Source organism: Dromaius novaehollandiae, chromosome 25 (assembly GCF_036370855.1).
Source record: "Dromaius novaehollandiae isolate bDroNov1 chromosome 25, bDroNov1.hap1, whole genome shotgun sequence".
Lineage (NCBI taxonomy): Eukaryota > Metazoa > Chordata > Aves > Casuariiformes > Dromaiidae > Dromaius > Dromaius novaehollandiae.
The window spans coordinates 5,212,093-5,235,469 of record NC_088122.1 but is presented as its reverse complement, the minus strand read 5'-3'; the positions used below and the strand labels follow the sequence as shown (position 1 = coordinate 5,235,469).

At 48.4% G+C, this 23,377-nt stretch overlaps 1 protein-coding gene and 1 long non-coding RNA gene across 3 annotated transcripts; one reads left to right on the top strand and one right to left on the bottom strand.

Annotated features, from left to right (window-relative positions):
• Positions 1 to 1,355: 1,355 nt before the first annotated feature.
• SCAMP4 (secretory carrier membrane protein 4) lies at positions 1,356 to 22,321 on the bottom strand. Of its 2 annotated transcripts, none has more exons than XM_026111196.2 (8): positions 22,179 to 22,321; positions 16,201 to 16,268; positions 15,705 to 15,760; positions 12,720 to 12,848; positions 10,028 to 10,184; positions 6,727 to 6,828; positions 5,612 to 5,729; positions 1,356 to 4,606 (listed from the first exon to the last, which is right to left on the bottom strand). In XM_026111196.2, exons 3-8 carry the CDS (start codon positions 15,709 to 15,711, stop codon positions 4,430 to 4,432), a joined length of 690 nt encoding a protein of 229 aa, XP_025966981.1. In that variant the 5' UTR covers positions 15,712 to 15,760; positions 16,201 to 16,268; positions 22,179 to 22,321; the 3' UTR covers positions 1,356 to 4,429. The 2 variants fall into 2 exon arrangements, with proteins under 2 accessions (XP_025966981.1, XP_064353293.1); XM_064497223.1 differs by having other exon boundaries at positions 22,170 to 22,267.
• LOC112989825 (uncharacterized) lies at positions 17,968 to 20,743 on the top strand. The gene is made up of 3 exons (XR_003260918.2): positions 17,968 to 18,826; positions 18,916 to 19,000; positions 19,879 to 20,743. It is a non-coding gene; the product is annotated as an uncharacterized LOC112989825 (long non-coding RNA).
• Positions 22,322 to 23,377: the final 1,056 nt, after the last annotated feature.

The following is a 23,377-nucleotide window of genomic DNA, read 5'->3' as shown; positions in this document are numbered from 1 at the left end:
GCGGTGATCGATACAACCCGTGCTACGGGAGCAGCTCAGCGGTAGCGCGTTAGTCAGAAAAGCCAGGGGATTTCTGCCGGGAAAGCATCCAGCGAGTAGCCCTGCCTTCCTCCCGAGGGCACGAGTTAATTAGGGCTAATTCACAAGCAGACGACACAAAATCCACTGCTCTACACAACACGCGGGAGGAGCAAGCTGCTCGGGCGTGCACAGATGTAACCTTTCCGCACTGAAGCTGCAGAAAAGCGTCAAGCGTCAGACGAAAAAGAGGAAAAAAAAGGAAAAAAGCAAGGCAACTGGCCAAGCAGCCTGACCGATACACCCAATCAGGCAGAAATACAAGGGGAAGAACGTTGTCCCCCAGCGCCAGGACCCTGGTCCTTTCCAGCAGCTCTAGATCGCTGTTTTAACACTTCTATTAAACAGCTAAGGGTGGAGAGATGCATTTGGGGTGCAGATAACCAGCAGGGCCCTAAATGCTATTTAATACCTACAAAGCATCGCCTATGGCTTTCTGTCCGGTCCTGCTGCCTCGCTGAGTTTTGCTCTGGGACCAATAAGTCAAAGCTCCGACTGAGTTTGAGGGCTCAGCACAGCCCTGAGTAATGCGAAATGCAGTACTCATAGACGGAGGTAACCTCCGCCTGCCCAACGTATGCTCCGAGCAAAGCAGCTCCAAAAAAAGCCGCCGGTGCGGAAGGGTTTTGCGAGTTTGAATGCGAGATGCTGGTGGCTGGCGGGGGGCTACCTGTCGCAAGGCCTTGGAGATACGGAGACATCGAGATCAGCTGCTGTTGCACCAAGCGGCTGCGACGAAAACGGCTCTTTCAGGATTAAATACCTGCTACTGAGTCAACCCAGGGTATGGAGCCAACATAGGGTAATTTGGGGCAATAAAATCAGCTACACGCTAAATAAAAGGATTCGACTCACCTTGGGTGTCAAAGAGACTGTTTACCCCGGGGATGACGCTCTCCTCCCAGGCAAGAAAACGGGCAAGCCGGGAGCCACCTCTGCAAAGGGCTGGGTTGAGCCTCCTGAGAGGCCAGAAAACGGAGCTACGCAGGGCTCGGAGAGGCAACGTCCTCGCCGTCACCCGCAGGTCCCTTATCTAGAAGGGGAGGAAAATGATGCCCCCTTGTAAAACACTTATCACCTGCGAGAGTACGAACCACAGCGTATCAGTCTTGTGCTGGCCCTCAGCAAGAGAGCAAGCATCATCCGTAAACATGCTGTTTTTCTAAAGGAGGGGAGGAAAAAAGTGGTGGGAGACTTTGGAAGAAAATAGAAATTTCGCCACTTCCCTCTGCCAGATAACTCCTGTTACCTAGGAACAGACACACTCCTCTAATGCGGCCAGTTCTTCTCATCGAGCACAGGATGAGCATTTATTTGTCTTGTGATCAGGAGAAAAACCACAAAACACAGAAAGACAGAGCCCCGCAAGCGACACGAAACATCGCGCACACATACACCACATGATGCCCAACAAAACCGGGAGCCAGGTCCGGATTAATGGTGTTAGGAGTCTTAGAAATCTAATGTAAACATTTGAAAACATACAGAGGAGTCCAAAAAAATAAGCCACGGCCATTCAGGCAGCATGTTGAGTCAACTCTCTGGAATTACGGTTTTTGGCGTCTAAGAGGATTGGGGAGGGGGGGTGATGAGTTATGAGAAACAGCAGATCTGACCGGAGAGGTTCACCGAAGTTCTTTAGAAATCTTGGCAGAGGGTGCTGATGGGTCCTGGATTTGGTGTCTGGCTCCAGCCTTTTCAGTTTGCCCTTCTCTACGTCAAGCGTTTTCCGCGCGACTGAAGACAGGTCCTTCAAAACGCAGCCCTGGACCAGCAAAGAGGAATAAGAGAAGCGGGATGCTGAGTCCTGTGGCCACGCTTCTCCTGTCAGCTCCTTTGAAAACTCTGGCCTGACTAAAAAAAAGACACCAATGACTTTGGGGAAATTTTGGCAAGAGGCTGAGGATGGCCAGAGCATGGAGGGACAGGGCTGGAGGGAGCCTCTTAGGGAGGGACACCAAGATCTGGCTTCTGAGCACGGCCAAGCTCGAGTTTGGCCCTGCTGGATTGAGACACCGGTAGTGACACCTCGCTCCCCCCTCGTGCAATCGTATTTCCAGGGAGTCAATCGACAGGCGGTTCTTCCATCACTCTGTGACGGCAAGCGACAAAGAACACTTACAAATTACGCTTGACACAAGACAAAGGCACCTAAAAAGCTCGACGACGCAACCGGGTCGTACGCTGTTAAGAAGGCTTCAAGCGTCTGTGCTTACAAGCACGTTGCACACTCGCGAGACAAATCCCGCCACGTTAGGAACACGTGAAATATCTCGGGGCCAGCAAAAGGCTGCTCGTGCAGTAGTGTGCCAGCGCTGCTTGCAAACCGAAGTTCAAGGAGGCTCGGAGCTCCGATGAACGTCTCCTTTGGCCCTAGTAACGAAGGTGGCATGCAGATTCCAAGCTGAACGTCATGGAATATTTACAGTATGACACAGAAAAAGTTAATAGACCAAGTGGGAAGTTTAGTAGGGGGAAAATTGGGGAAGGAACAGTTCTCCTTCGCGAACTAGTGTTTTATTAGATAAGGCACGTGTAGAGACAATTTTCAAAAGATCACTTGCACAACAACTTCATCTCGCTTGGACAACCTCCCTGACCCTCTCCAGGAGCCAGTTTTGCTTTCCAGTTACTCCATGTCAGCTTGGAGCAATTCCCCCTACACTGTAACACCTCTGGCATCGCATCCTGCCAGGAGGGACAGGCTTTGGGTCTCACCCACAGGGCGCCCCGATGCCTTTCGAGTCTCCGAAATGGAGCACTTGGTCCTTCAGGGGATCACTGGTTGAAGTTTTCAGAGCTGAAGAGTCTGAACACTTGCTCCCTACAAAAATACTGGGAGCTGACCTCCCAGTTTCAGCATTTTGGGGGACGGGGGGGGACGGGGGGGGAAATCACAGCAGGCTCTTTTGGGAGATGAAAGAAATTGCAGCCTTTACTGCTGGGATCGCTGTAGGACCCGGGGGAATTGGATGGCTCAGCCTACAGGAGTCCTGATGTAAACGCACAGGGTGAATATCAGCTACGAGACTAATGCTAGTTCTCGGGGAAAACAATCCCTCCTTTATCTTCTCTTCAACTGATGCTTGGGGAAAGACGAGAACCTCTCTCCCTGCCCCTGTGCGGAAGAAAAGTGCTGCTGGCTACGCAGACACGTACCAGCTCTGCACAGCGAACATCCGTTAACGGGACCAACAAGCTTTCCTTAGTCTATCAGACAACACATCTCAGAGCGTTTGGATTTTAACCACATTGATGCAAATCAGAATTAAATCTATCAATTGTAACAGAATTACTCCCAAATCACATTGGGTACCAAGCACTGAAATCGATAGTTATCTAGCACCTGACCACTGTCCGGGAGCCCAGAAAAAAGGGTTTTTCAACAGGGCAAGGAGTATCCAGTAGGGAATTTCTTGGGTCAGCACAAAATCTTGACACTTTGTAAGTGGAATTTAAACAGCACAGAGATCTCGTGCTGCCTACCTGTAAAAGGGTGAACGTCACCCGGGCAGCCAGGTCCAAAGCCCAGCATCAGTCAGTCTTTCAAGAGGCTCCAGTGGGCTTTGAATCAGGCTTTTAGCGAGCAAGCATCAACTGAATGAGATGAATCTGCACCTTTGAAGCACACAGATCCAGCAGAAACTTTTGGCAGCAGGGAAAGCAAGACTTCTAGCACAACGACAGCTCTAGCCAGACAAATGAGGATTCTCCTGGACTTCACAGCTGAACAACACTCACCCACAGCAAGCGCTGTTACCTAAAGGATTTGTCACCAGAGAACACAAACAAAAGAGGCTGTAGATTTTACCAATACCTTCAGTATCAGTGGGTACCAAATAATTTAAGTGCTATGTTTCCCTTAGAGTGAAAAATTCCAGATTATTCATCCCAGAAAGTAAACACCAGTTGCTACTGAGGTTCGGATTGTGTTCGTTACAATTACGGACGATTTGGTGGTGTACTCCGCGTTTGATGAAAGCTAAGCAGGGAGGCAGGAGAAGGAGCAATTCTGGTGGTGTTCACCATCACGGAGAAGTCAGCCTTTTTCAGCGTGATCATGAGAGGATCCCCTCAAGCAGGGGCAGCGAACGGTTGGTTCTTCAGTCTGCGACAAGGCAAATACTGGTAACTGAACACGAAACAAAACTTTCCAATAAGGCCGTGCAGAGCTCTGGAGGTGGCATGGGCTGACAGCACACGTCTTCTGCAGTGATGAGAAGGAGACAAAAAAAACCGAGAGTCCCCAAGATGCCTGGGGGAGGGGGTGGGAATGCAAATGATCTTTTCAAATAACAATAATAAAAAGACCAAAAAGAAGAGAATATAGGCAGTTTGCAGCTGTTGCTGCTTAAGGCCATTGGTTTCCTGGGGGATAGTTGGGCACCGTGGGATACTCTGGCAGGCTGTTTCCAGAAAAATTGTTGTACTGGGCCTCCCTGCTGGGAGGGTTCCTCCATGTGCCGCTGTTCCACTCATCCTGAGCTTTCTGAAAGCTCCCACCAGCCCCTCGGTAGATTTTATGTACCTAATGGATGAATGAGAGAAGAAGAGGAAGGTCAGCAACAGGCACCTAGACCTCTTCCTGAGAAGAGCTATAGTCACTCTGGTACTATGTCACATATCTGTTTCTCTCTCTCTCTGTCAGGAGCTACATTTCCAAGGAATAAAAGCACTGAAAAAGTAGGAAAGCAGTAGACAGAGGTGCATGCAGATAACATCAACCCAATATTTCAACCCATTTCAGCAACAGGACTGGGATTGAGGCCAGGGATCCCACAGAGATGCAGCGAGTACAGCAAGGCAGCCAACCCAGACCAACATGCTGAAAACTCTGTAATACTGAAATTTGCTGCTCTGGCAGGGCTGAGACTGATCAACTCAGCTGTAGTCTAAGAAAAACATACAACTGGTACCCATGGGTGTAAACAGAAACTCTGGTTTAAAAGTCACACCACCATGCAATGCCCAGAAGGACACAGGGCAGTGACACTAATCTTGATGACAAGAAGGCAGCAGGCTTCCACGAGCCCACAATAAATGCCATGGTGGCAACTGCTCCGAGACAGCAATTTGTTGGGCTAATCCCTGGTGCTCTTTTCCCTCTGACTTCTCTCCTCCCCTACAGTCAACCTACTGAAGCTTCCCGTACAGCCTTACCTTGGACTGTGGCTCTCCAAATGCCTCATTCTGCAGACAAATGAGGACCTCTTCCCACCCTGCCACCCCGTTCCCACCACAGGGACCTCAAGATGCTTCACCTTTAAAATTAGTGACCATCCCAATAACCAGGCGAAGCTTGGTTCAACTGATGTAAAGGAACATGGCTACATGAGATGGTGAGAACATCCAGCTCCGGTCTCCTTGCCTTATTTGGATTTGTCCTCTAGATATTCTTTGAGACATCAACTGACTACACTAAAAAAACCTTTAAAGGCAGTGATGGCTTACAGTGGCTGCTAAGCTGCCTGTTCACATTACTGCGATACAAAGCACAGATACTCCAAGCCAGGGAGACATCTGAAGCACCTACCCTCAAAATGCAGAAGAGCATTGCGACTGCTGACATTGTAAACATAATGGCAGGAAACAGCATGAACACAGCAGCTGCAACATTGGTGCTAAAGAAAGTAATGGCTGCCAACCATCCGCTGGAAGAGAGAGAAAGAAAGAAACAGTATCATTACACCTCTTCTTTTCTAAGTATACTTATTATCGGAGAGACTGTTTACTCACACCTGGAAATTACATGAGGCAGTTTTAAAGCTCCTGAGGGTGAAGAGAACAAGGAAGACTATGGCCAGAACTAAATACAACTCAGGTAGGTATTTCTCCAAGATCTCAGACCTAGCTTGCGAGCATCTCTCGCTAATCCTATCTCAGGCCTTAGGGAACAGCCAGTTGTGCAGTGAGACTTTTGGGAGAGCATATTTATTTCCAAGATGCTTTCGGTTATGCAACGGTCTTGCATCTAGGGAACAAAGCTGGGAACGAGGAGCATCAGGGTCCTATGATCTGCATCTCCATTGCCTATGATGGTAATAACCAGAGAGGGGAATTTGGGAGCATCAGCAGTTAAGAAAACAAAATGCTACACGGAGTGCTAGGACTTTCTATTATTTGTAGCTTCAGCAGGATTTGCTCTCAAGTCTCTAGAGACGGAAAGTTAAAATGCCAAACAATTACAACGTAATCAGGGACAGACTCTAAAACGCTTCCATTTATTTTAGGACAACTCTCGCAATACTTGCTCTATAGGCCAACAGTGAGTCACTGCTGTGCACTGCTCACCATGTGCTGGGAGTACTTTGAGGGCAATGCTAAGAAAGGATCAGATGAATTTTGCAATTGTGCGGTTAAATGGCAAAAAGAAATGGACATTACAGGGAGGTGCTAAAAAGAACAAAGAGATGAAGATATCTGCCAATACAGGAACTCTTTCAATTACTCGCAATGGGAATAGATAAAGTTATCTACTCCAAGTAGGTACAGTTATGCCATAGTGGAAACCAGACAGCTTTTTCCATATCATGCTGCACAGACCCCATCAGTTTCTCCAGAGTTCGTGGAAACAGAATAAGTTCCTTAAAAGTGCAAGTCACAAAAGCCAAGTGCTCAGCTACGAGAAGCTAGCAGGGTCATGCTTACCATGCTCCCCAGCCAGAGAAACCAATTGCTTGTAGGACCGTGAGAACAAACTGCGCGCCAAAGATGAAGAAAAAGGCCATAAAATTAAACGAGCTGTCTGACCTGGGAAGGAAGAGAGGACGTTAGGAGGAGACCGGCACCCACATTGTTTCACGCTATGATGTTTGACTCCATCACATACAAACACACCAACGACGTATCTCAGAAAACAGATCCCTCCACAACCACGCACTTGGAGGACTACTTCTCTTTCCCTGGCAGTGAAAGTGTACAGATCCATGAATCATCAGCACCTAATCTCTTCCAATAAGCCAGGCTCTTGCAATTGCTCTAACAAAGCAATTACATATGTGATGACACACAAGGAGAGGCAGCCTCCTGCGGAAGAGAGCGCCTGAATCATTTTTCTGACCAAGTATCTGGAGTCAGTGCAGCCTGACACCTGTGCAGCTCAGCGGCCAGCAAGCAGGCACAAGGAGGCCTGAACACTGGCAGGCAGAGCTTGCCCATATGCTAAAAGTCATTACTGAGCACGAAAATCCCAGCTGGGAATGCCTCAGCGGCTGTTCGTCATCAAGCTTACGTGCCTACGGTTAATAATCCGGCACTAGGACAAAACAGGAAGAAAAGAAAAAAAAAACGGTTTCAATAGCCACATAAAAGAGACGCTGGGGTGGTAGACCATCTGGAGATAGGCAGATGTGCGGTTTTGCATCTTCATAGGCTCCACATCTTCAGGATACATAGGCTGAAAGGCTCCTGAATATGCAAAGTCCTGTAATTTATGCAAGTGTAACAGGCAGCGTGAATAAAATCCCAAAGAAGGCGGCCGACCAGACATGTCCACGGCCTCCCCGTCGTAGGTGTCCTGGGGTGCAGCACTGCCCGAGTTACGGCTATGCCAGCACTGCAGCAGCACATCTTCACCCCACTAAACCAGCTACGCTGATGAGCCAAGCCTTGCGCTGTAAGCCCACGCACACCTCTGAAGCTCCCTAAACCTGGTGACTTTTCATTTTTACTGAAATGGATTCTTCCCGTTATCTCAGGAACTGCATTGTTCCCTGCAATCCATGGAACAGATTTACAAAGATACTTCACTAGCTAACGGGGCAGCTTGGTGCAACGGGGAGTTTACAGGAGACCTTCAGCCATTCCCAACTCCTGCTCAAAGTCTGAAAGTATTTTAATGTTTTTATAATTCTGGCCTCTAATGCCTAAAGCTGAGATGAGGGAGGCAGGACTACAGGCTCTAGACAGGTCAATGTCATGGACTCTGGCTAGTTTGAAACATGTGGGAAAACCTCCAGCCGGATCTCTGCTGCTCTGTGTGTTTACAGACACCGTCTACCTAAATTAGGGGAGGCTCTTACCTTCCATCTTTCAAAAGCTAATTACTTACAGAGACGCTGTGAAAGAAGCTTGCCATCCCTGAGCATCTTCATGATCCTGCCCTTCAAATATCACCTCAGAGCACAGCAACGTGAAAGAAATACTTTTAACATGGACTGTTCGCAGTAGTGCCTATCATAATCCAATTAACAAAAGATTAGGTTGCAGGCTGAGCCTTCAAACAGACTCTTGCGACTAAGACCTGAAAGGGCTGGAGGAGTCTCCATTTGAAAGGATGTATAGGAATTAGCAAGGATACACAGAAAAGGTGCTTTCTGATCCAGCTTTCTGGTGCAGATTTGCAACAGCTTTACCCTAGTGCCAAAGCTTTGCAGCTAATTTAATTTTGGATGCAGACGTATGGCGAACGGTTTATGAAAGCATCCTCGCAGTACACGATGCTGGTATTTAACAGTTGCTTCTTCCCAAAATAAGCATAGCAAGTGGGTCTGACCTAGCTTTCTTGAATCGAGACTATCTGCAATGCCATACGAAATACTGCTGCCCCACTGCAATGTTTTTCAAGCCTCTCCTACAACTAGTGATCCCTGGGCTTGCCACTCCGTCCCTAGGGCTTGTTCTTTTTTTAACTGTGGAAGTCTGTATACAGAGTAACCTCGGGGACCTTTCAGTATTCAGTTGCATAAACACATATACAAACAACACTAAAGAAATAATTAGAAACGGCCCTTGTGAAGCCCAGAGGAGGTCAGTGAGGAAGAGTAATTTTTCCCAGACTTCAGAATGGAAAATGCTCTTGGAACAGAGCTCTGGTAGGCGCTTGGAGTCCCTCAGGCTTCTGAACTAGAGACGGGGACAAAACCCCAGCCCCAGAGAGTGAGAGTTCAAAGCTTGCGTTTTCACGTCTTCCAAAACTTTCAGATGAATCCAATCCTGCTGCCTTCCTTTCCTCCAGAAATCATCCTCCCTGGTACTCTATAATGCAGTCACTGATGTTTTAAGCACCTCCCTCCAGTGAATTAACTGCCCAGTGCTGTTAGTATACAGAGTGTGAACGCAGGAGAGCATTTAAGCAACTAATTCAGCATGTGCTCAACTCCTTTCATAGGTAGGGCCCCCATCTGCCAGCTCCCATTTCTATCAGCTGCTTTTGCTGTTTTCTAGATTAACTCATCCCTGAAGCTGATGAATAATCAAAATCCAGAGTATTCTGGTAACAGGGGACTGGAGAGCTTCACCTTCAGAGCCCAGACCCCTGGGTCTCGTGCAGGTCCTGCTGAAGACCCACAGCGTGACACTGGGCAGGTCACTTCCCTCCTGTGCCCTGGTTCCCCACACGAGGCTGGAAAAAGCTCGGGTCCTCCATGGCTCTATTACGCATTAATGTCTGGATAATGCCTTGTGATCCTCAGCAAGCGTGAGCAAATGCAAACGATTATTAATTAAAGTAAACATCTAGGATGGCTTTAAATATTTGTGCAGTTTCAGAAGGACTGGTCCTAAGGAGCCGCTCTTATCTAAAAAGCAAAGCAGCCAAGTTCTGTATCTCGAGACGAAAAACAGGAGAGTTCTCAGCTACCGATAACTTATTAGTCTTCCATCAAAATAAGCCTCAATGAAGCTTTACCAAATTAATATCCCCCTTAAGGGTACACTGATATTAGGGTATTGCTAAGCCTGAGATATTTTCATGCTCACAACAGTGACAAACAAGTCAGCGCTGCTGACCTCCAAGTAGGCAAGTGACCCTCAATCCCACATCTACTATTTAAAAGTAGCCCCACTCCTGACAAAAAACATTTCCAAAATAAACAAGATATTCAGATATCAAATCCTCAATCTTCATCCCAGTCAGGCACATCTCCGTACGGGCACCCACTTCCCAATGACACCACATCTCTCTCCTGGAGGAAACGGACGCAAAACGCCCTTGTGAGCTTCTACTCACCGAAAGGCTTTGTACGCAGGTCGGAACCAGCAGACGTAGCCGCAGGGGCTGAAGAGAACAAGCCAAAGGATGGCCAAGCCAAAATTGACCCCGTAGCCTCCTCCAATCCACCACGCTAGGCACGCGATTATATTCGCCACGAGTGTGATGCAGTAGACTGTAAAGAGGGCAGAGGAAAGAGCGTGAGGCCGTGCGGTTTCACATCTGCAGGGAAAAAGAAACAACTATCCTGCATTATGATATGACAGGACCATATTACAGCAGGAAACTCATGCCCAATAAAGCAACTACTACCCGTGCATTAATGGTGGGGAGTGCTTTCAGCTGTGACCCGAGAAGCCAGCAGCGCAGAAGCACATCCATTTCCAGCAGATGTGTCACAGCAGAGGGATGAAGAAACCCTTTTGGGAGCCTGCCGAAGGATGGAGAGCTGGGCAGTAACCGCTGTGCCCGACGCAGGCAAGATTCAGTCCACTATTATTATAAACTAAGAGCAAGGGGGTTCAAGTCCTGTTTGTAGCAAGACCCCTTTTTGGGGGGAAAATGGTGTAAAAACACCACCCTGCACAGCAGCGTCGAGTAGGCTTAGCCCAGTTACAAGCTCTTTTTTGGAAAGCAGGTGGAAGTTCATTCAATTTTTGTACTGTAACCTCTATCAGCACTGCCAAAGAGATGCAAGAAGGCAGAGGGTCCAAACACGCAGGATACTTCAGTACTGCCTGGTGACAAGGTCATAGCAACTCTTTGGACTCTGGTCTCACTTATTTAGGCAAAATTAATCCCCCGAGTTTCTCTTCTCGACAGAGAAGTCAACGTGCCCTGACTGGTCCTCGCTTTGCTACGTGCTGCAGCTCCCAGCTCAGCCAGGCTGGCTGCTCCTTCCAGCGACTCTTCTCCTTCCTTCGCTCTGCGCAGACTCACCTCCCTTCACTCATCTCCGAGGCTGCTGAGCAATTACAACCCTGCACAGTCATAATATAACACTGACACTACAGTCAAGGGAATCCGGTGTTTAAAATACCCCAACTCAACGGCTTATTCTGACACTTGAATTATGCGAGAGCCGAAATAAAATATTGGCTTACCAAACAGAAAATGCCTTCCTCTTCGGAGTAGCTAGCAACAAGGCTTTATGTGCCATCTCTTGCCTGTATCTTAATATTTGGGGGTGCGGGGGAGGAGGGATTTTAATTATTTAAATTTCATTTATATGGTAATTAGCTGCACTTTGTCAAATGCTTAGTTTCACAAGCCACTTGCTCTCTAAAAAGCTACCTAATAATAAAACATCAAGACAGGAACACTTAAGTTTTAAGGAACTTCTGGCTCTCCCGATGTGTCCGGCAGGAGTTTGTTCTCCAGCAGTGGGAGCTCTGGTACAGGTTTCCCCAAATCACCATCCATCCTCACAAAATGGTCAAATCCGATTAAAGTAAACAGCATTCAACCTTCTAGCAATGACTTGCGTTTCTGTTTTTAATACTGGCCTTTTCTTGTTTACTGTCTTCCCTCCATATGCGTCCCTTTCCCTCTATTCCAGCCCCAAAAAGTCTGGGAGACCCCAAAAGAAAACGTGCGGCAGATGGAAATTTAAAACTCATGGTGCAAATGGTAGGTCTCCCCAGCCACGCATATGACTAGTTGCCTAAATGGCTGGCACCTTTCCATCTTTCCGCTAACTTGAATGAGGGGCGCTTTGTTTAAAAAGAGTCACACACAAAGGCAGCTTTACAGTACGCAACATTTAACTAGTTAGGCTGGAGGGACAAGCAGTTTCTTCACGCAAGAAAATTACAGAGCTCATTTCAGCATCTCTAAATAACGGAGGAACAATGAAGTGACAGATTACGCTATTATTTATATACACAAATCTGCCTCATACACACATCCTATACGTCTGGAATGAAAGCCATGCCATCAAACACACATCTCGCAGAAAACAAGCTTTCCTTCAATGAGGGGGTAAATATGAGGACAAGCATTTTGGGAAGAGAAGGAAAGAAAAAAAAAATAAGCAAGGCAAAAAGATTTTTAATCAACCAAAGCATTTCCACAGGTTCTCTAGGCCTGCCACAAGGCTTTTCATCCAGTTTCATTCCTTGGAGAAGGATGGTTAATCTTCACAACTGGCTTTTGCACTGCACAGCAAGACAACAGAAGCTCAACCCCTCTCTAAAGCTGGGGCTAAGAACATTTTACATTTAAGGGCAGCTAAGGAAGAGACAGCATACAGCTGTCTTAAACACTGCTTAGGCTGGATGGGGAAATTTGTGCTTGGCACAAAGGAGAGTTTTAGGATTCACACAGCAGGGTGGGGAGACAGGTAACAAACATATGAGCCACATTAATTTTCTTGCCTAAAATCCTCCTATTCATCTCATTTTAGGTGCATTGGAAATTACTTTAAGAGGGCTATTTTTCGGAGTAATACATTACTTGACATCAATAAGGGTTTCAAATGTGGCCTTTTTTCCTCCCCAAATTTACTAACAGCCTTTTCCAGCACTGATATTCGCTCTTTTCTTCAATACCAGCTCTGCAACAAAAATTCCAGGCATGACAGCATTCTAAGAGGAATCTTTGTTTTTCATAAACCAACTGCAGTCAAAACCCTAAAGCGCATAAATAAGGATTTATGTTTTTCTGCTATGCATATGTAATTTCCCCTGCACAGGTTTCTTATTCAACTTACAGATCCATACGTGGTAGATTCTCTTCACCAGAGTCTGATAATCTATGGGAATTTCATCGGCAAAGTTCTGGTAGAAGCATGGTTTCAGAGGGATAAACTTGGGGAGCGGCGGGAAGTTATTCACCTTTTCTACAAAGAAGAACACACAGATTAGCTGAATGTAGAAACGTTCTTGTGTCCGTGAGCAAGTGTGACATCCCCTCCATTTCCCTGATGCACAGAAGGCTTGAGGACCCCTAAGGTGAGAAGACTCATAAGAACTAGAAGAGAAAACAATCACCAGCTCTGGCCATCCAGATTACTTAGTTCAGTATGGTCATCTTGACTCTGGACACCAAACATCCTGGTCTCCTGGCTTAGCAGTGGACGCAATACATTTATACCAGCACATGCAAGCTTTAGAGTGGGAACGAGAAACGAGCTAATGACTAACACACGGATTTGGTAACTTTAAACATTAGTAGAAAGTTGGTGCAAAAGGCACTGCAAGATACAGAGCAAAAGAGAACCAAGACCTTAGAAACAGCTCAGGGATGAAACCTTAGGTAAAACGAGCAGATTGCCAGAAACATCTGGGGGGAAAAACAGTTTGTGCAGAGGTTTTTAGTTAGAACCTCTCTGACGACTAAAGCAGGAGGAAAGGCCAGTGGTTATCCAGACAAAAGCAGATTTACCTTCAGACACAAACTCTGAGTAGGTGAGCTTGCTGCCATAAGGATGACGCCTTGGGACCTGCAGCAGATACATCCCTAGGACAGTGAAGGAGGGTGCATCCCTCTAAAACTGGCATTTAGCACCCAGCCATCATCCAGTTTGGGGAAAACAAATCAGATGTCAGGGATGGTTTTGTTGTTATGCGACTCATGAGTGTACATTTTTTTCCTTTCCAAGTCAAGTTTTTCCGCAAGGTTAAGCCCCAGTGAAGCAAGCTTTGCATTCAGATACCATAAAATCAGCAAACACTGACAAAGGCAAGAAAAACTTACCTTGGGAAGAAATTACTTTTTTAAAATCAAGCAATTAAATACCCAAGCCCTCTGTATTTAAGCTGCTGTCAGCTTTTATAAGGATGCACAGCTTTGTGTGCTTACGTATGTGTGCCTGGGCGTGAGCTGCTACATGTTTGGGAATGTCTGCTCTTGCCTTCCAGTGCTGATTAAAGTTTGATTCCAGGGCATTGTGACTAATTGTCTCTCGTCTACTTCAGCCCCAGTAAACAGAATTAAAAACAACTAGAGGAAGAGATGAAGAATGTCCTGGGAAAACCTCCAAATGGCACAGAAGACAAGAGGAAACGTCTGAACAAGAACTGTCAGCACATGAGTTCCCCTCCTCTTGCCATTATCTCTGTGTGAGAAGACATTTTGCAGGAGCAGCTTCCTAACTTCATTTTAAGATGGGCAGGGGGGAGTGTAAAACTGCATGCCATGCTTTAGGGAAGAAAAGGCTTTACTTCATGCGAAGGAAAGGAGTATTTTTATGCAGAAAAAACTACGAGGATAACGCCCACTGCAAGTACATCAGAACTAACCATGGAAGAATGTCTGAAGTCATCAGTCCAACTCAAGTTCTCAACAGACTTCTTTTTAACATAAAAACAAATGTTATGCCTGCTTCCCCTCCTCAGCCATCACCTGAGAATGCATGACATTGATTGAGAGGGTTTCTAAAGCCTGCATTAGTTACTGGTTAACACCTATTGCTAGCCACAAGAAGCTGCATCACGTGCAGTACTGATCTCCCATGGTTACTTTCAAAGTCCACAGGAATTTGGACTTCTTAGCACTGATTTTTTGTTTGCTCTGAACACCTAATAGGTGTGCCCTTGGACAATTGGTCTCAGCAGTCTACAAAAGAACATGACAGTGCTGGATTTCTAAGTGGAAAGCAAAGGGGACACAGCTTTAAAAGCTAAAAAACAGCTCTCTCTAGGGAAGTCAGTAAGACCAAGATTAGCTGACCACAGTAAAAACAGATTCTCTAACATCTTTGAAGGCATGGGGGACTGCAAACCTGCAGCTGCAGCTAGTTACTTTGGTTCAGCTCTCTTCCATTCTTCCCCTCCCGTAATTCAGGTCTCCTATGAGCAATAGAGTTCTGCCAGCCTCTAGTGCAGAAGTCCCCAGATGGTGGGGCCAAAAACAACCGTCACTTCTGGGCACTGGCCACTGCACTTTGTCATTTTTCAAGCTCACAGAATGCTCCAAGTCCTTTCCATAACTAAAATAGTTACGGAAGATCAGGATTACATCTCTCCTCTGGTGCTGTCTAGCTGCAAGGAGCCAGACAACCACTATTCTCCTATCCCAGAGGTGTACTCTTCTCAGAGACTCTGTAGTTTTAAACCGTTCTGGGTTACTTCCAAGAAAAGACAGAAGAAATCAAAAGAAAATATTCTCCGTCACATCTGACTGCACAGCTTGGAGCACCATGGCACTCGCAGCAAGGTAGGGATCGACCCATTTGATCAGCAAGCATGACATGCACTTTCAAAGGCCAAATTGTATTGCCCCTGAACAGCAGCTGTATGCAAGTCCAGGAGTTTATCTTATCTTAAAGAAGTTAGGGGCAATTTTGTTACTGATGTCACTGCAAGTAAAATTAAGTTGTATTAAAATCGATAATACAGCTAGGAATGTTGTGGAAAGAGCTGTTTAGCCTCCGTAAGAGAGGAATTGCTCTCATATACTTTCTCATGAATAACTTTCCTCCTCATAAAACTTTCAAAAAAAGTCACATCTAAGCCTTTATCGCTAGAACAGTAGCTTCAGCTAACAAATCTATAGTGGATACAGCGTAAAATGGGCATGTGACCACAGGAAAAAAAAAGAGAAGTGGCTAAAGAGCTACCGAGGGAATGTTAAGAATTTAGGAAAAAAAGAAGTGTGTCATACCTAACGAACTATAGTCATCACAGAATACCGAAAAAAACATTCTCTACAACCATTTATCTTCCTGCATCACCATATTTTGAGGTGTTCTTACCTGCCATTTCTATTAGGACTGTTCCCTGGAGAAGTTTTAGACAGATAGCAACAGACCTATGGGAGAAAGAAAAATTAAGTCAGCACACGTCACTAACCAGCATCCAAAGGACCTCTTAAAATTGGAGGTATCTTTGGTATTGTCTATTTGACAGACCATAACCCTAGAGTTCCCACTACAAACTACTCATCTCAGCCTGCATAATTCATGCAGGCTGGAACCTCATAAAAACAGTCGTGATCTCCCCTCGTTTGTATGAAGCTCCACCTGGTAGCATCTCATCCAGTACAACCACCTTGCCAACGATTTTAATGCTTTTAGTCTTCAGCAGCAAACAATCATGCTCTTAGCAGTACCAAAGGCCAAGGATGCACAAAAAACCACTGCTGCGACACGCGTACATTCCAGCCGAAACCAGACAACAAGCTGAGACACCCAGGTCTGGCTGGGACCCGGCAAAGTGCACCCATCAGACGAGGAATTTGTGCAAGCTCACCAGACTTAATGCCTCATTTAGGTGCAGGGATGATTTGTTGGCTCCTGGCTCTCCGAGGACCTTCCCAGCTGCGGAAACAAACAGGTAATCCATCGTTAGCTGGGAAGCAAATTGCTCTTTGAAACACAACTGGTCCCCAAAATACAGCATCCCTCATTATTAAAATAATTATGCACAACCCTTATTCAAATGCAGATTCATTCTTCTTTTGTTAACTGGTGGCTGTTACCACCATTGAAAATTACTGTAATTCCTGACGGATCCAATCCTGTGAAGTCTACGTCACGTCAACCGTGCTGTTGATTTTGGCAGAACTGATCCCACAAATGACTGAATGGGCGCTTTGATTCGACCCGCTTCTACATTCAGAGATAAAACCCACCGTGTGCCTGTATCTGCAAATTCCAAACAGAAAACAAAGAATCCCACAGAAAAAAACCTCTAGAGCAATATTTTAAGGGTTGACAAGAATTATCAAGAACAAAAAAAGCATAGACGAAAAACTGCCTTTATAATAACAAAACCAACAGCGCACACTACCGCAACATCTACAGCAGCTACCGTGTTCAGCTCAGCACAGCTGTTTTGTATCCAAAGCTCTTGGGATTTAAAGCAACTCATTTCCCTTTTCTGCGCTTCCGCGCCTGATGTATGGGCTAGATGATGCACATTTCACACCGGCGCAATTATTTTGTTAGGGTTGCATTTTATTTTCTTCTTAACTGAACTACTGGAGCACAGTCCTTGGTGGAGACAACAGTACACTGATAACAAGTGGGACCTGTACAGATAGAGTTTAATCTTCCTGCACAGAGCGAGACGGTTAAATACTAGCTTAACTAGGTCTATATTGAGGGGAACATATTATTATGCCTGTACCAGTCTAAGCAACAGAGCATGGACAGGAAACCTATGTAAATCATGAGCTTCTCGGGGTTGGGACTCTGGTAAATGCTCACACAACAGTGCCCCGTCGCAGTTTTATAACTTATAACATGATTTGGAAATGGACACATTTTGTTTTTTGCCCCCCCCCTTTTTTTTTTTTAAAAAAAAAAAGGTGTGAACAGAAAGTATGAAGACAGTTAAGAACAAACTAAAACTTTGCTCCACCCATTCCCAACTGCTCCCAGCCGAGATCTGCAAAAATTTTTTTTTTTTGGGGTGGGGGGAACAAATTAGACTTGAACATCAGTTCTGTTAATGCATCCAGAGAAAAGATTCTTTCACTTAAAGATGAGCAAAGTAAGGTGATTTCTTCAGAATAGGATCACTTAGCCTACTTCAGTGCCAGTATCTTTCTTTACAGTTGCAAAGCGGTTGGAGGCATCAGTTTGTTGCCTGGGAAAGGGACAAGGAGGAAAGACTCCGGGACACATTCCTGGCTTTACAGGGTCATCAAGGCCAAAAAATAGCTTTCTTGTGCCCTGGCTTCTAAAGGAAACAACCACGGCACAATCAAGGGGCTTTAACTCAAATAAATAAATAATCAGAAGGAGAAATGGCAGCACTCCAGTGATACCTCCTTCCTAACCTTACCCATTTGTTTGCAGGTGCCTGCTCAGTTCTTAATAAATCTCAGCCCATCTTCAGAGCGTCAAACCCTGGCTATGTCACCGCACAAAGTAGCTACAGCACAAGCCACCGAAGACTGCTGCGTTTGGCAACCTTTGCTATTCTGAGTAATCTCACAGAAGTTTCTGGGACAGCTACTGTCGTTTCCCTACTGAAAGATGCAATTTTAACAGCAAAAGGATATTAAGGATATTGCTTTTTGCAAAGACAACAGCACATGAGCAAGTTTTGCACTAATAATCAGTTCCTGAAATGTATTTGCCTTCCACAGGTTCAGGTGGATTGAGACTCTAGTCTTGCTCCCAGAGAAGGGAAAGGGAATTTTCCCCCATGGACATCCATGGCAGCAAGCTCAAACCTCAGAGCTCTCAGATACACTCGCAGCAGAGTCACACTCTTCATAGGTCCCCAGCTCACTGTTTAATTTGGGCAGGACTTCTGCAAACTCTTATCTGTGGGGTCTTGGGATCCTGTGCCTCAGAATTACACTTTTTGCTAAGTGATGCTGAGCTGAACTTAGATGGCCGATGGCTGAAACTCCTTCAGGTGGAAAAATTGCACCGTGCAGCCTAAATATCCTCAAACCAAGCTTCAGTTGCAAGGTCCCCGTTTAAGGAAACGGACTCACTACAAATATGGATCGACAGGTACGGAAACAAGTACTATCCAACCACTCACATGATGTTTGCGTGCAAGATAACACACAAAAAATAACCTCTGTATTCACAGAAGTGTTTTCAATTTAATCAGAAATAGATAAAACCCAGCACCCTGCACCCTCTGCTGCAGCGATTTCTTCATATAAAATCCATTATTTGGGGAGGGAGGGAAAAGGCACATACTAAGGAAACCATGGTGTGAAGTGAGCTTCCTTTTTCCACTGTGCTCATAAGCAGTCAATGAATAACTCCAAAGTTTACAGCCCGGCTCACGTGACTCACAAAAACCCACTGGAGACAGTAGGAGCTTTTCTTCGTCTGCATTTCAGAGACAAAAATGTCCTGTGTCCTTCTGGAGAGACAGCATTTTCCTTTTAACCCAAGAAATATCCGTAAGTAGAAGCGCTTTTCTAGGAAGTGTACAACATGAATACTTCAAATATGACTTCAGTGTAAAATATATTTCATTACCTATGATAAGGGAAAATTTTGCGAAGGAACCCCTGCGGCAAGCTGCTTGAGGCACGCAAGACTGTCGATGTAAAATTTATTCTGCCTACATTATGGTAAGTACTTTTAAATTTGCAGTTATTTCTCACTATTTACCTTCATCGTTTATTTCCTCTACTCCCTTTCTCTCTTTCTGGAGGAAGAATAGGCCAAAATAGGAGCGCGAGCAGGGAGGTGGGAAGCTGCACTCAGTTCCAGCTTTGCCATAAAAGGCATCTAGCGACCTTGGGCCACTCACCCAAGACCAGAGAAAGGACCCAGGCTCCTCTCGTGCCCTCTTCAATCTCCCAGCCAAACTGAGAAGTGCCCGACATCCTAAGCTGTCTCCAGTGAGGTTCACCAGCTTCTGAATTCTCACTTTAGGATATCCTCCATACTGCTTTATGCTCATATTTTCACTTTGATTTGATGACTGTAGGGAGGCTAAGAGTTTCTGTGCAGGCCCGCACTCAGGGGTTGAATCTAGAAGACTTGCCTGAAAGCAAATTGGTGGCTCCCCACGAGGGCAGCACCTATATGCAACAGCAACGGCGGGAGAACTTCCCGACCCTCCCTTTTAAGTCAACGATTTAAAGCTTAGTGCACAGCCAGAAGGAAAAGACCTGGGCACGAGGCACATCTCCTTAAAGCGGTTCAAGCCTACACCTGCCGTGAGCGCCCAGAGACCGGGCTTTCACGCTAGGGACACCCCACGCGTTTCAGAACAGCAGACAGCCTAAAAGCAAGGGCACTCTTCAAGGATCTGGGAAATAGGGATTTGAAACCACCAGGCTAAGGAAGGAACTGAAGCAAGTCCACAGTGTTCATCAGACAAGCGTGTGTCTTGTTCACGCCTCTGCTGTTCCGTTCAAAAAGAACGTGGTGACTCGGCCCTGGTTTTTAGGGGAAAAGGTTTTTCCTCTCCTACACACTGATCCCCATGAATCTCCTTCAGATGCCCAGGTCTTATCAGGAACTTCCCAGAGGGCTCAGGGCAGCAGAACTCCCGCTGGAAGGCACCAAAGAGTTCAGCTCAGCAACACCAGCGTCCCTTTGCGGATCTAAGCACGTTGCTCTATGGCTGACAGCGTTTCCCCTCCCTGATGCACGTTCCCAACCCTCACAGCACAGGGCATCAGTGAGGCCAGCACATTTGCAGTGCTGCACTTCAAATTAGATGGGAGAACTAAACCAGCCAGAAAATACCCCCAAAAGGCACCCAATGCAGCTGAGGAAACAGCCAGACCTGTGCGACCAGTGAGAATGCGGAAACTGCTCACGACAACATTCCTGCTGCGAAAACGCACCAGGGAACAACAAAGTCTGCAAATCAGCCGCCTCCCACGGCAATCAGACGGACCGCTCGATGCTGCGGGAGCCTCTCGGGGCTTTGCAGTGTATTCTGCTGCCCTCTCTCCCATCGCCTCCTATTCCGGAGCCGGCGAGGGCAGCCCGGGGAGCAAGCACAATAGGGAGCAATTCCCCCCAGGTCTCTCGTAGACTGTTTACACAGCCACACTGACTGCTGCGACAGATGGTAAAAGTCTTAATTTAGGTGCTGTGGAACACGGAGCTGACAAATATCGACTGTAATACAACTACTTCCATAACTAAGGCTCAATCACACAAGGGTAGAATAGCAGAGCGCTCAAGAGGAAGAGAGAAAGCACAAAAACATGCACATCCAGGGAACAATTCCATCATTTTTCAGCTACTCGGATTGGCCTAACATAGAGCACCTGTGTTGCAGGCAGCAGCAACAACATTAATTTGCCCAGACTACCACTAAAAAGCGAATAAATGAAACCATTAATTACTTGCTTCATTTCTACATTACCTCTCTCTTCATCACCGAGTAAGACAAGAGTTTCTTAAGCTAGTTAATGATCGTAAAAAGCAAAGAGCAGAGAAAGAAAATGCAAAACCCCCCTTCTGCCTCTATCAAGGGCAATATTTGGAAGAGCCAGTGCCCAAACCATGCATGTCAAAAAGCTTCAGCCTTGCAGCTACCGGTCTCCTGAGAATCACTTAAGCAAACTTCCTCAGCAGCTGCCACGCTGCCGTCCCTGCCTGTGCTCACCCTGCCTTGCAGGCACCCGCCTCGTCCCCCCGGCCAGCTGGCCCCACGCACCCGAGGCGGAAGGTGGGTGCGAGAAGCACGTTCCTGAGCACCCATCAGGGAGGCTGGAGGACGCAGCTGGGGCGTTGGTAACCCCCCGAGCCCCGAGGGGACAGGAGCAGCCTCCGTCCCGCTGCCATCACCCTCCACTGGGGGACACGGCGCCTCCAGGGCTGTCCCTGATGCCTTGCCGCACGCACGCTGCCCCCGATACTGCTCCGCCACGGCTGCTCCCACCAGGGCTGACCCCAATACCTCCCCCTCCGCTGTCCCCCACCAGGGCTGTCCCCGATTCCTCCCCACACAGGCGCTGTCCCCAATACCTCCTCAAACACACGCTTCCCCTGATACGCTCTCCCCTGCTGCTGCCCCCCCCGGGCTGCCCCCAATAGCCATCCCCACGCTGTCCCCCACCAAGACAACCCCCAACACCTCCCCACGCACACACTGCTCTCCACCAAGGCTGTCCCTGATGTCCCCCAACACTGTTCTCCACCACGGCTGTCCCTCATGTCCCCACCACAGACCTGGCCCTGACACCCCCCCCAACGAGAGCTGCTCTCCAGCTCCACCTGCTCCCTTTATCGCACCCCGCTGTCCCCCCTTCCCCTGCGGGTTCCTGCAACCCGCCCCAGCGCTGCCCTCCGCCAAGACCGTCCCTGCTACTCCTCCCCTTGCTGCCCCCCCAGGCTGTCCCCATCACCCCCCGCTGCCCCCCACCCCTCCGACTGCCCCCCTTAACCCCTCGCTGTCTCTCCCCCCCGGACTGTCCCCATCTCCCCCGCGGGTCTGCCACCCCCCCGGGCTCCTCTAGGGCCGTCCCCGGTACCCCCCGGCCCGCTCCCGTTTCGTCCCCAGCCTCCCCCGTTACCTCCCCAGCGCGGCCCCGCTGCCCCTCGCTTGCCCCCCCCGGGATGGCCCCGTTACGCCCCGCCAGGGCTGTACCCGGCGCCCCCCGAGGACATGGCGGCCCCCGTTAAGCCCCTGCCCGCCCCCCTCCCGGGGCCGTCCCCGCCGCCCCCGGAATGGCCCCGCCGCCCCCCGCCCCGGCGGCTCTGTCACTCCCCCCACCTGCCCCCGGCCCCCGCCGCGCCCCGGGCCCGGACGGGGGCACCGCGGGTGTTTACCGTGCCCACCTCCCGCCGCCACCGCCGGAGCCCCACTCCCCCGAGCCCTCCGCGCAGCCGCGGGGCACGCTGGGAAAGAGAGTCCCGCCGAGCGCCGCCACGGCGGCCGCGGGGAGGAGTCGGACTACATCTCCCAGCGCGCCGCGCGGCACGCCCCTCGGCCCGTCACGTGAGGACCAGCCGGCTACGGGGTGTTGGCTGGGGCGCGCCCTAACACTGGCTACGGGGGGCGGAGAGGGACAGAAGTGTGAAAGGCGGCCGGGGGCGTGGGGCCTCCGTGGGGCTTGTGCTCGGGCCCGGGGGCGGCGCGGGCAGTTGCGCACACCGGGGCGGCAACGGTTTAACGGACAAATCAGCTCGAAATCTTCGTGAGCGGATGCTATGGTTGTGTAAACGCCATTAATTCTTCGATATATAAGAAATATAGGAGAAATCCTGAGAAATCCCTCCAGGCCCTGGTGTCGCGGTTTATAGACCCGCAGCAGCCCCTGTTCCGCGAGGCGAGGGCCGAGGCCTCCACACGCCCAGGCCGTGTTTGGGTCAAGTTCCCCTAAAATAGGGGCCTCGGGGTTTGTTGCGTGAGCTCGGCCTGACGCTTCAGGCAGGCTGCGCGGCCCCGCTTGCCATGGCGCCCTGCCCGAAGCAGCCGTGCCCCACGAAACGCCCGGGGACGGCGGAGCAGGCCTCGTGTTTCTCTCCGTCTAGGATGGCAAAAATGCAGGGACTGTTTTAGCTGTAAACCAGCAGAGGTCACTCCGCCCCAGTAAATCCAGTGCTGCTGGGACACTGGGCCACCAGCAAGAGCGGCAGGCCTGTTCCTGGGAGGAGGCGCGAGGGGACGCGGGGTGGCAGAGCCCCAGGGCGGCAGCTCGTCTCGGCAATTCCCTGCATCTTCCCTGGGGCTTCAAGGCAATTCCCCATAAACGTGTTTTATGGAAAGAATAGCTCTTTGCAAAGAAATTTTAAACAGCTTTTCCTGAGGTTTTTTTTTAATGTTTTTCCAAAAAATGAAGAAACCTGGAAAAATACTTTATTTTTTTTTAATGAAACCAAATAAACGCACAGCAGCCTGGCTGGGCCGCGGGCTGGGGCCACAAGGCTCCCAGACCTCGGGCTGGTCTCTGCGTGCTCCCAGTCACCCCGTCTCCGCTCCCCGCGTGTGTGGAAACTGGGTGATGACCCTTCCCCACCGTCTCCGCGAGCCGTGC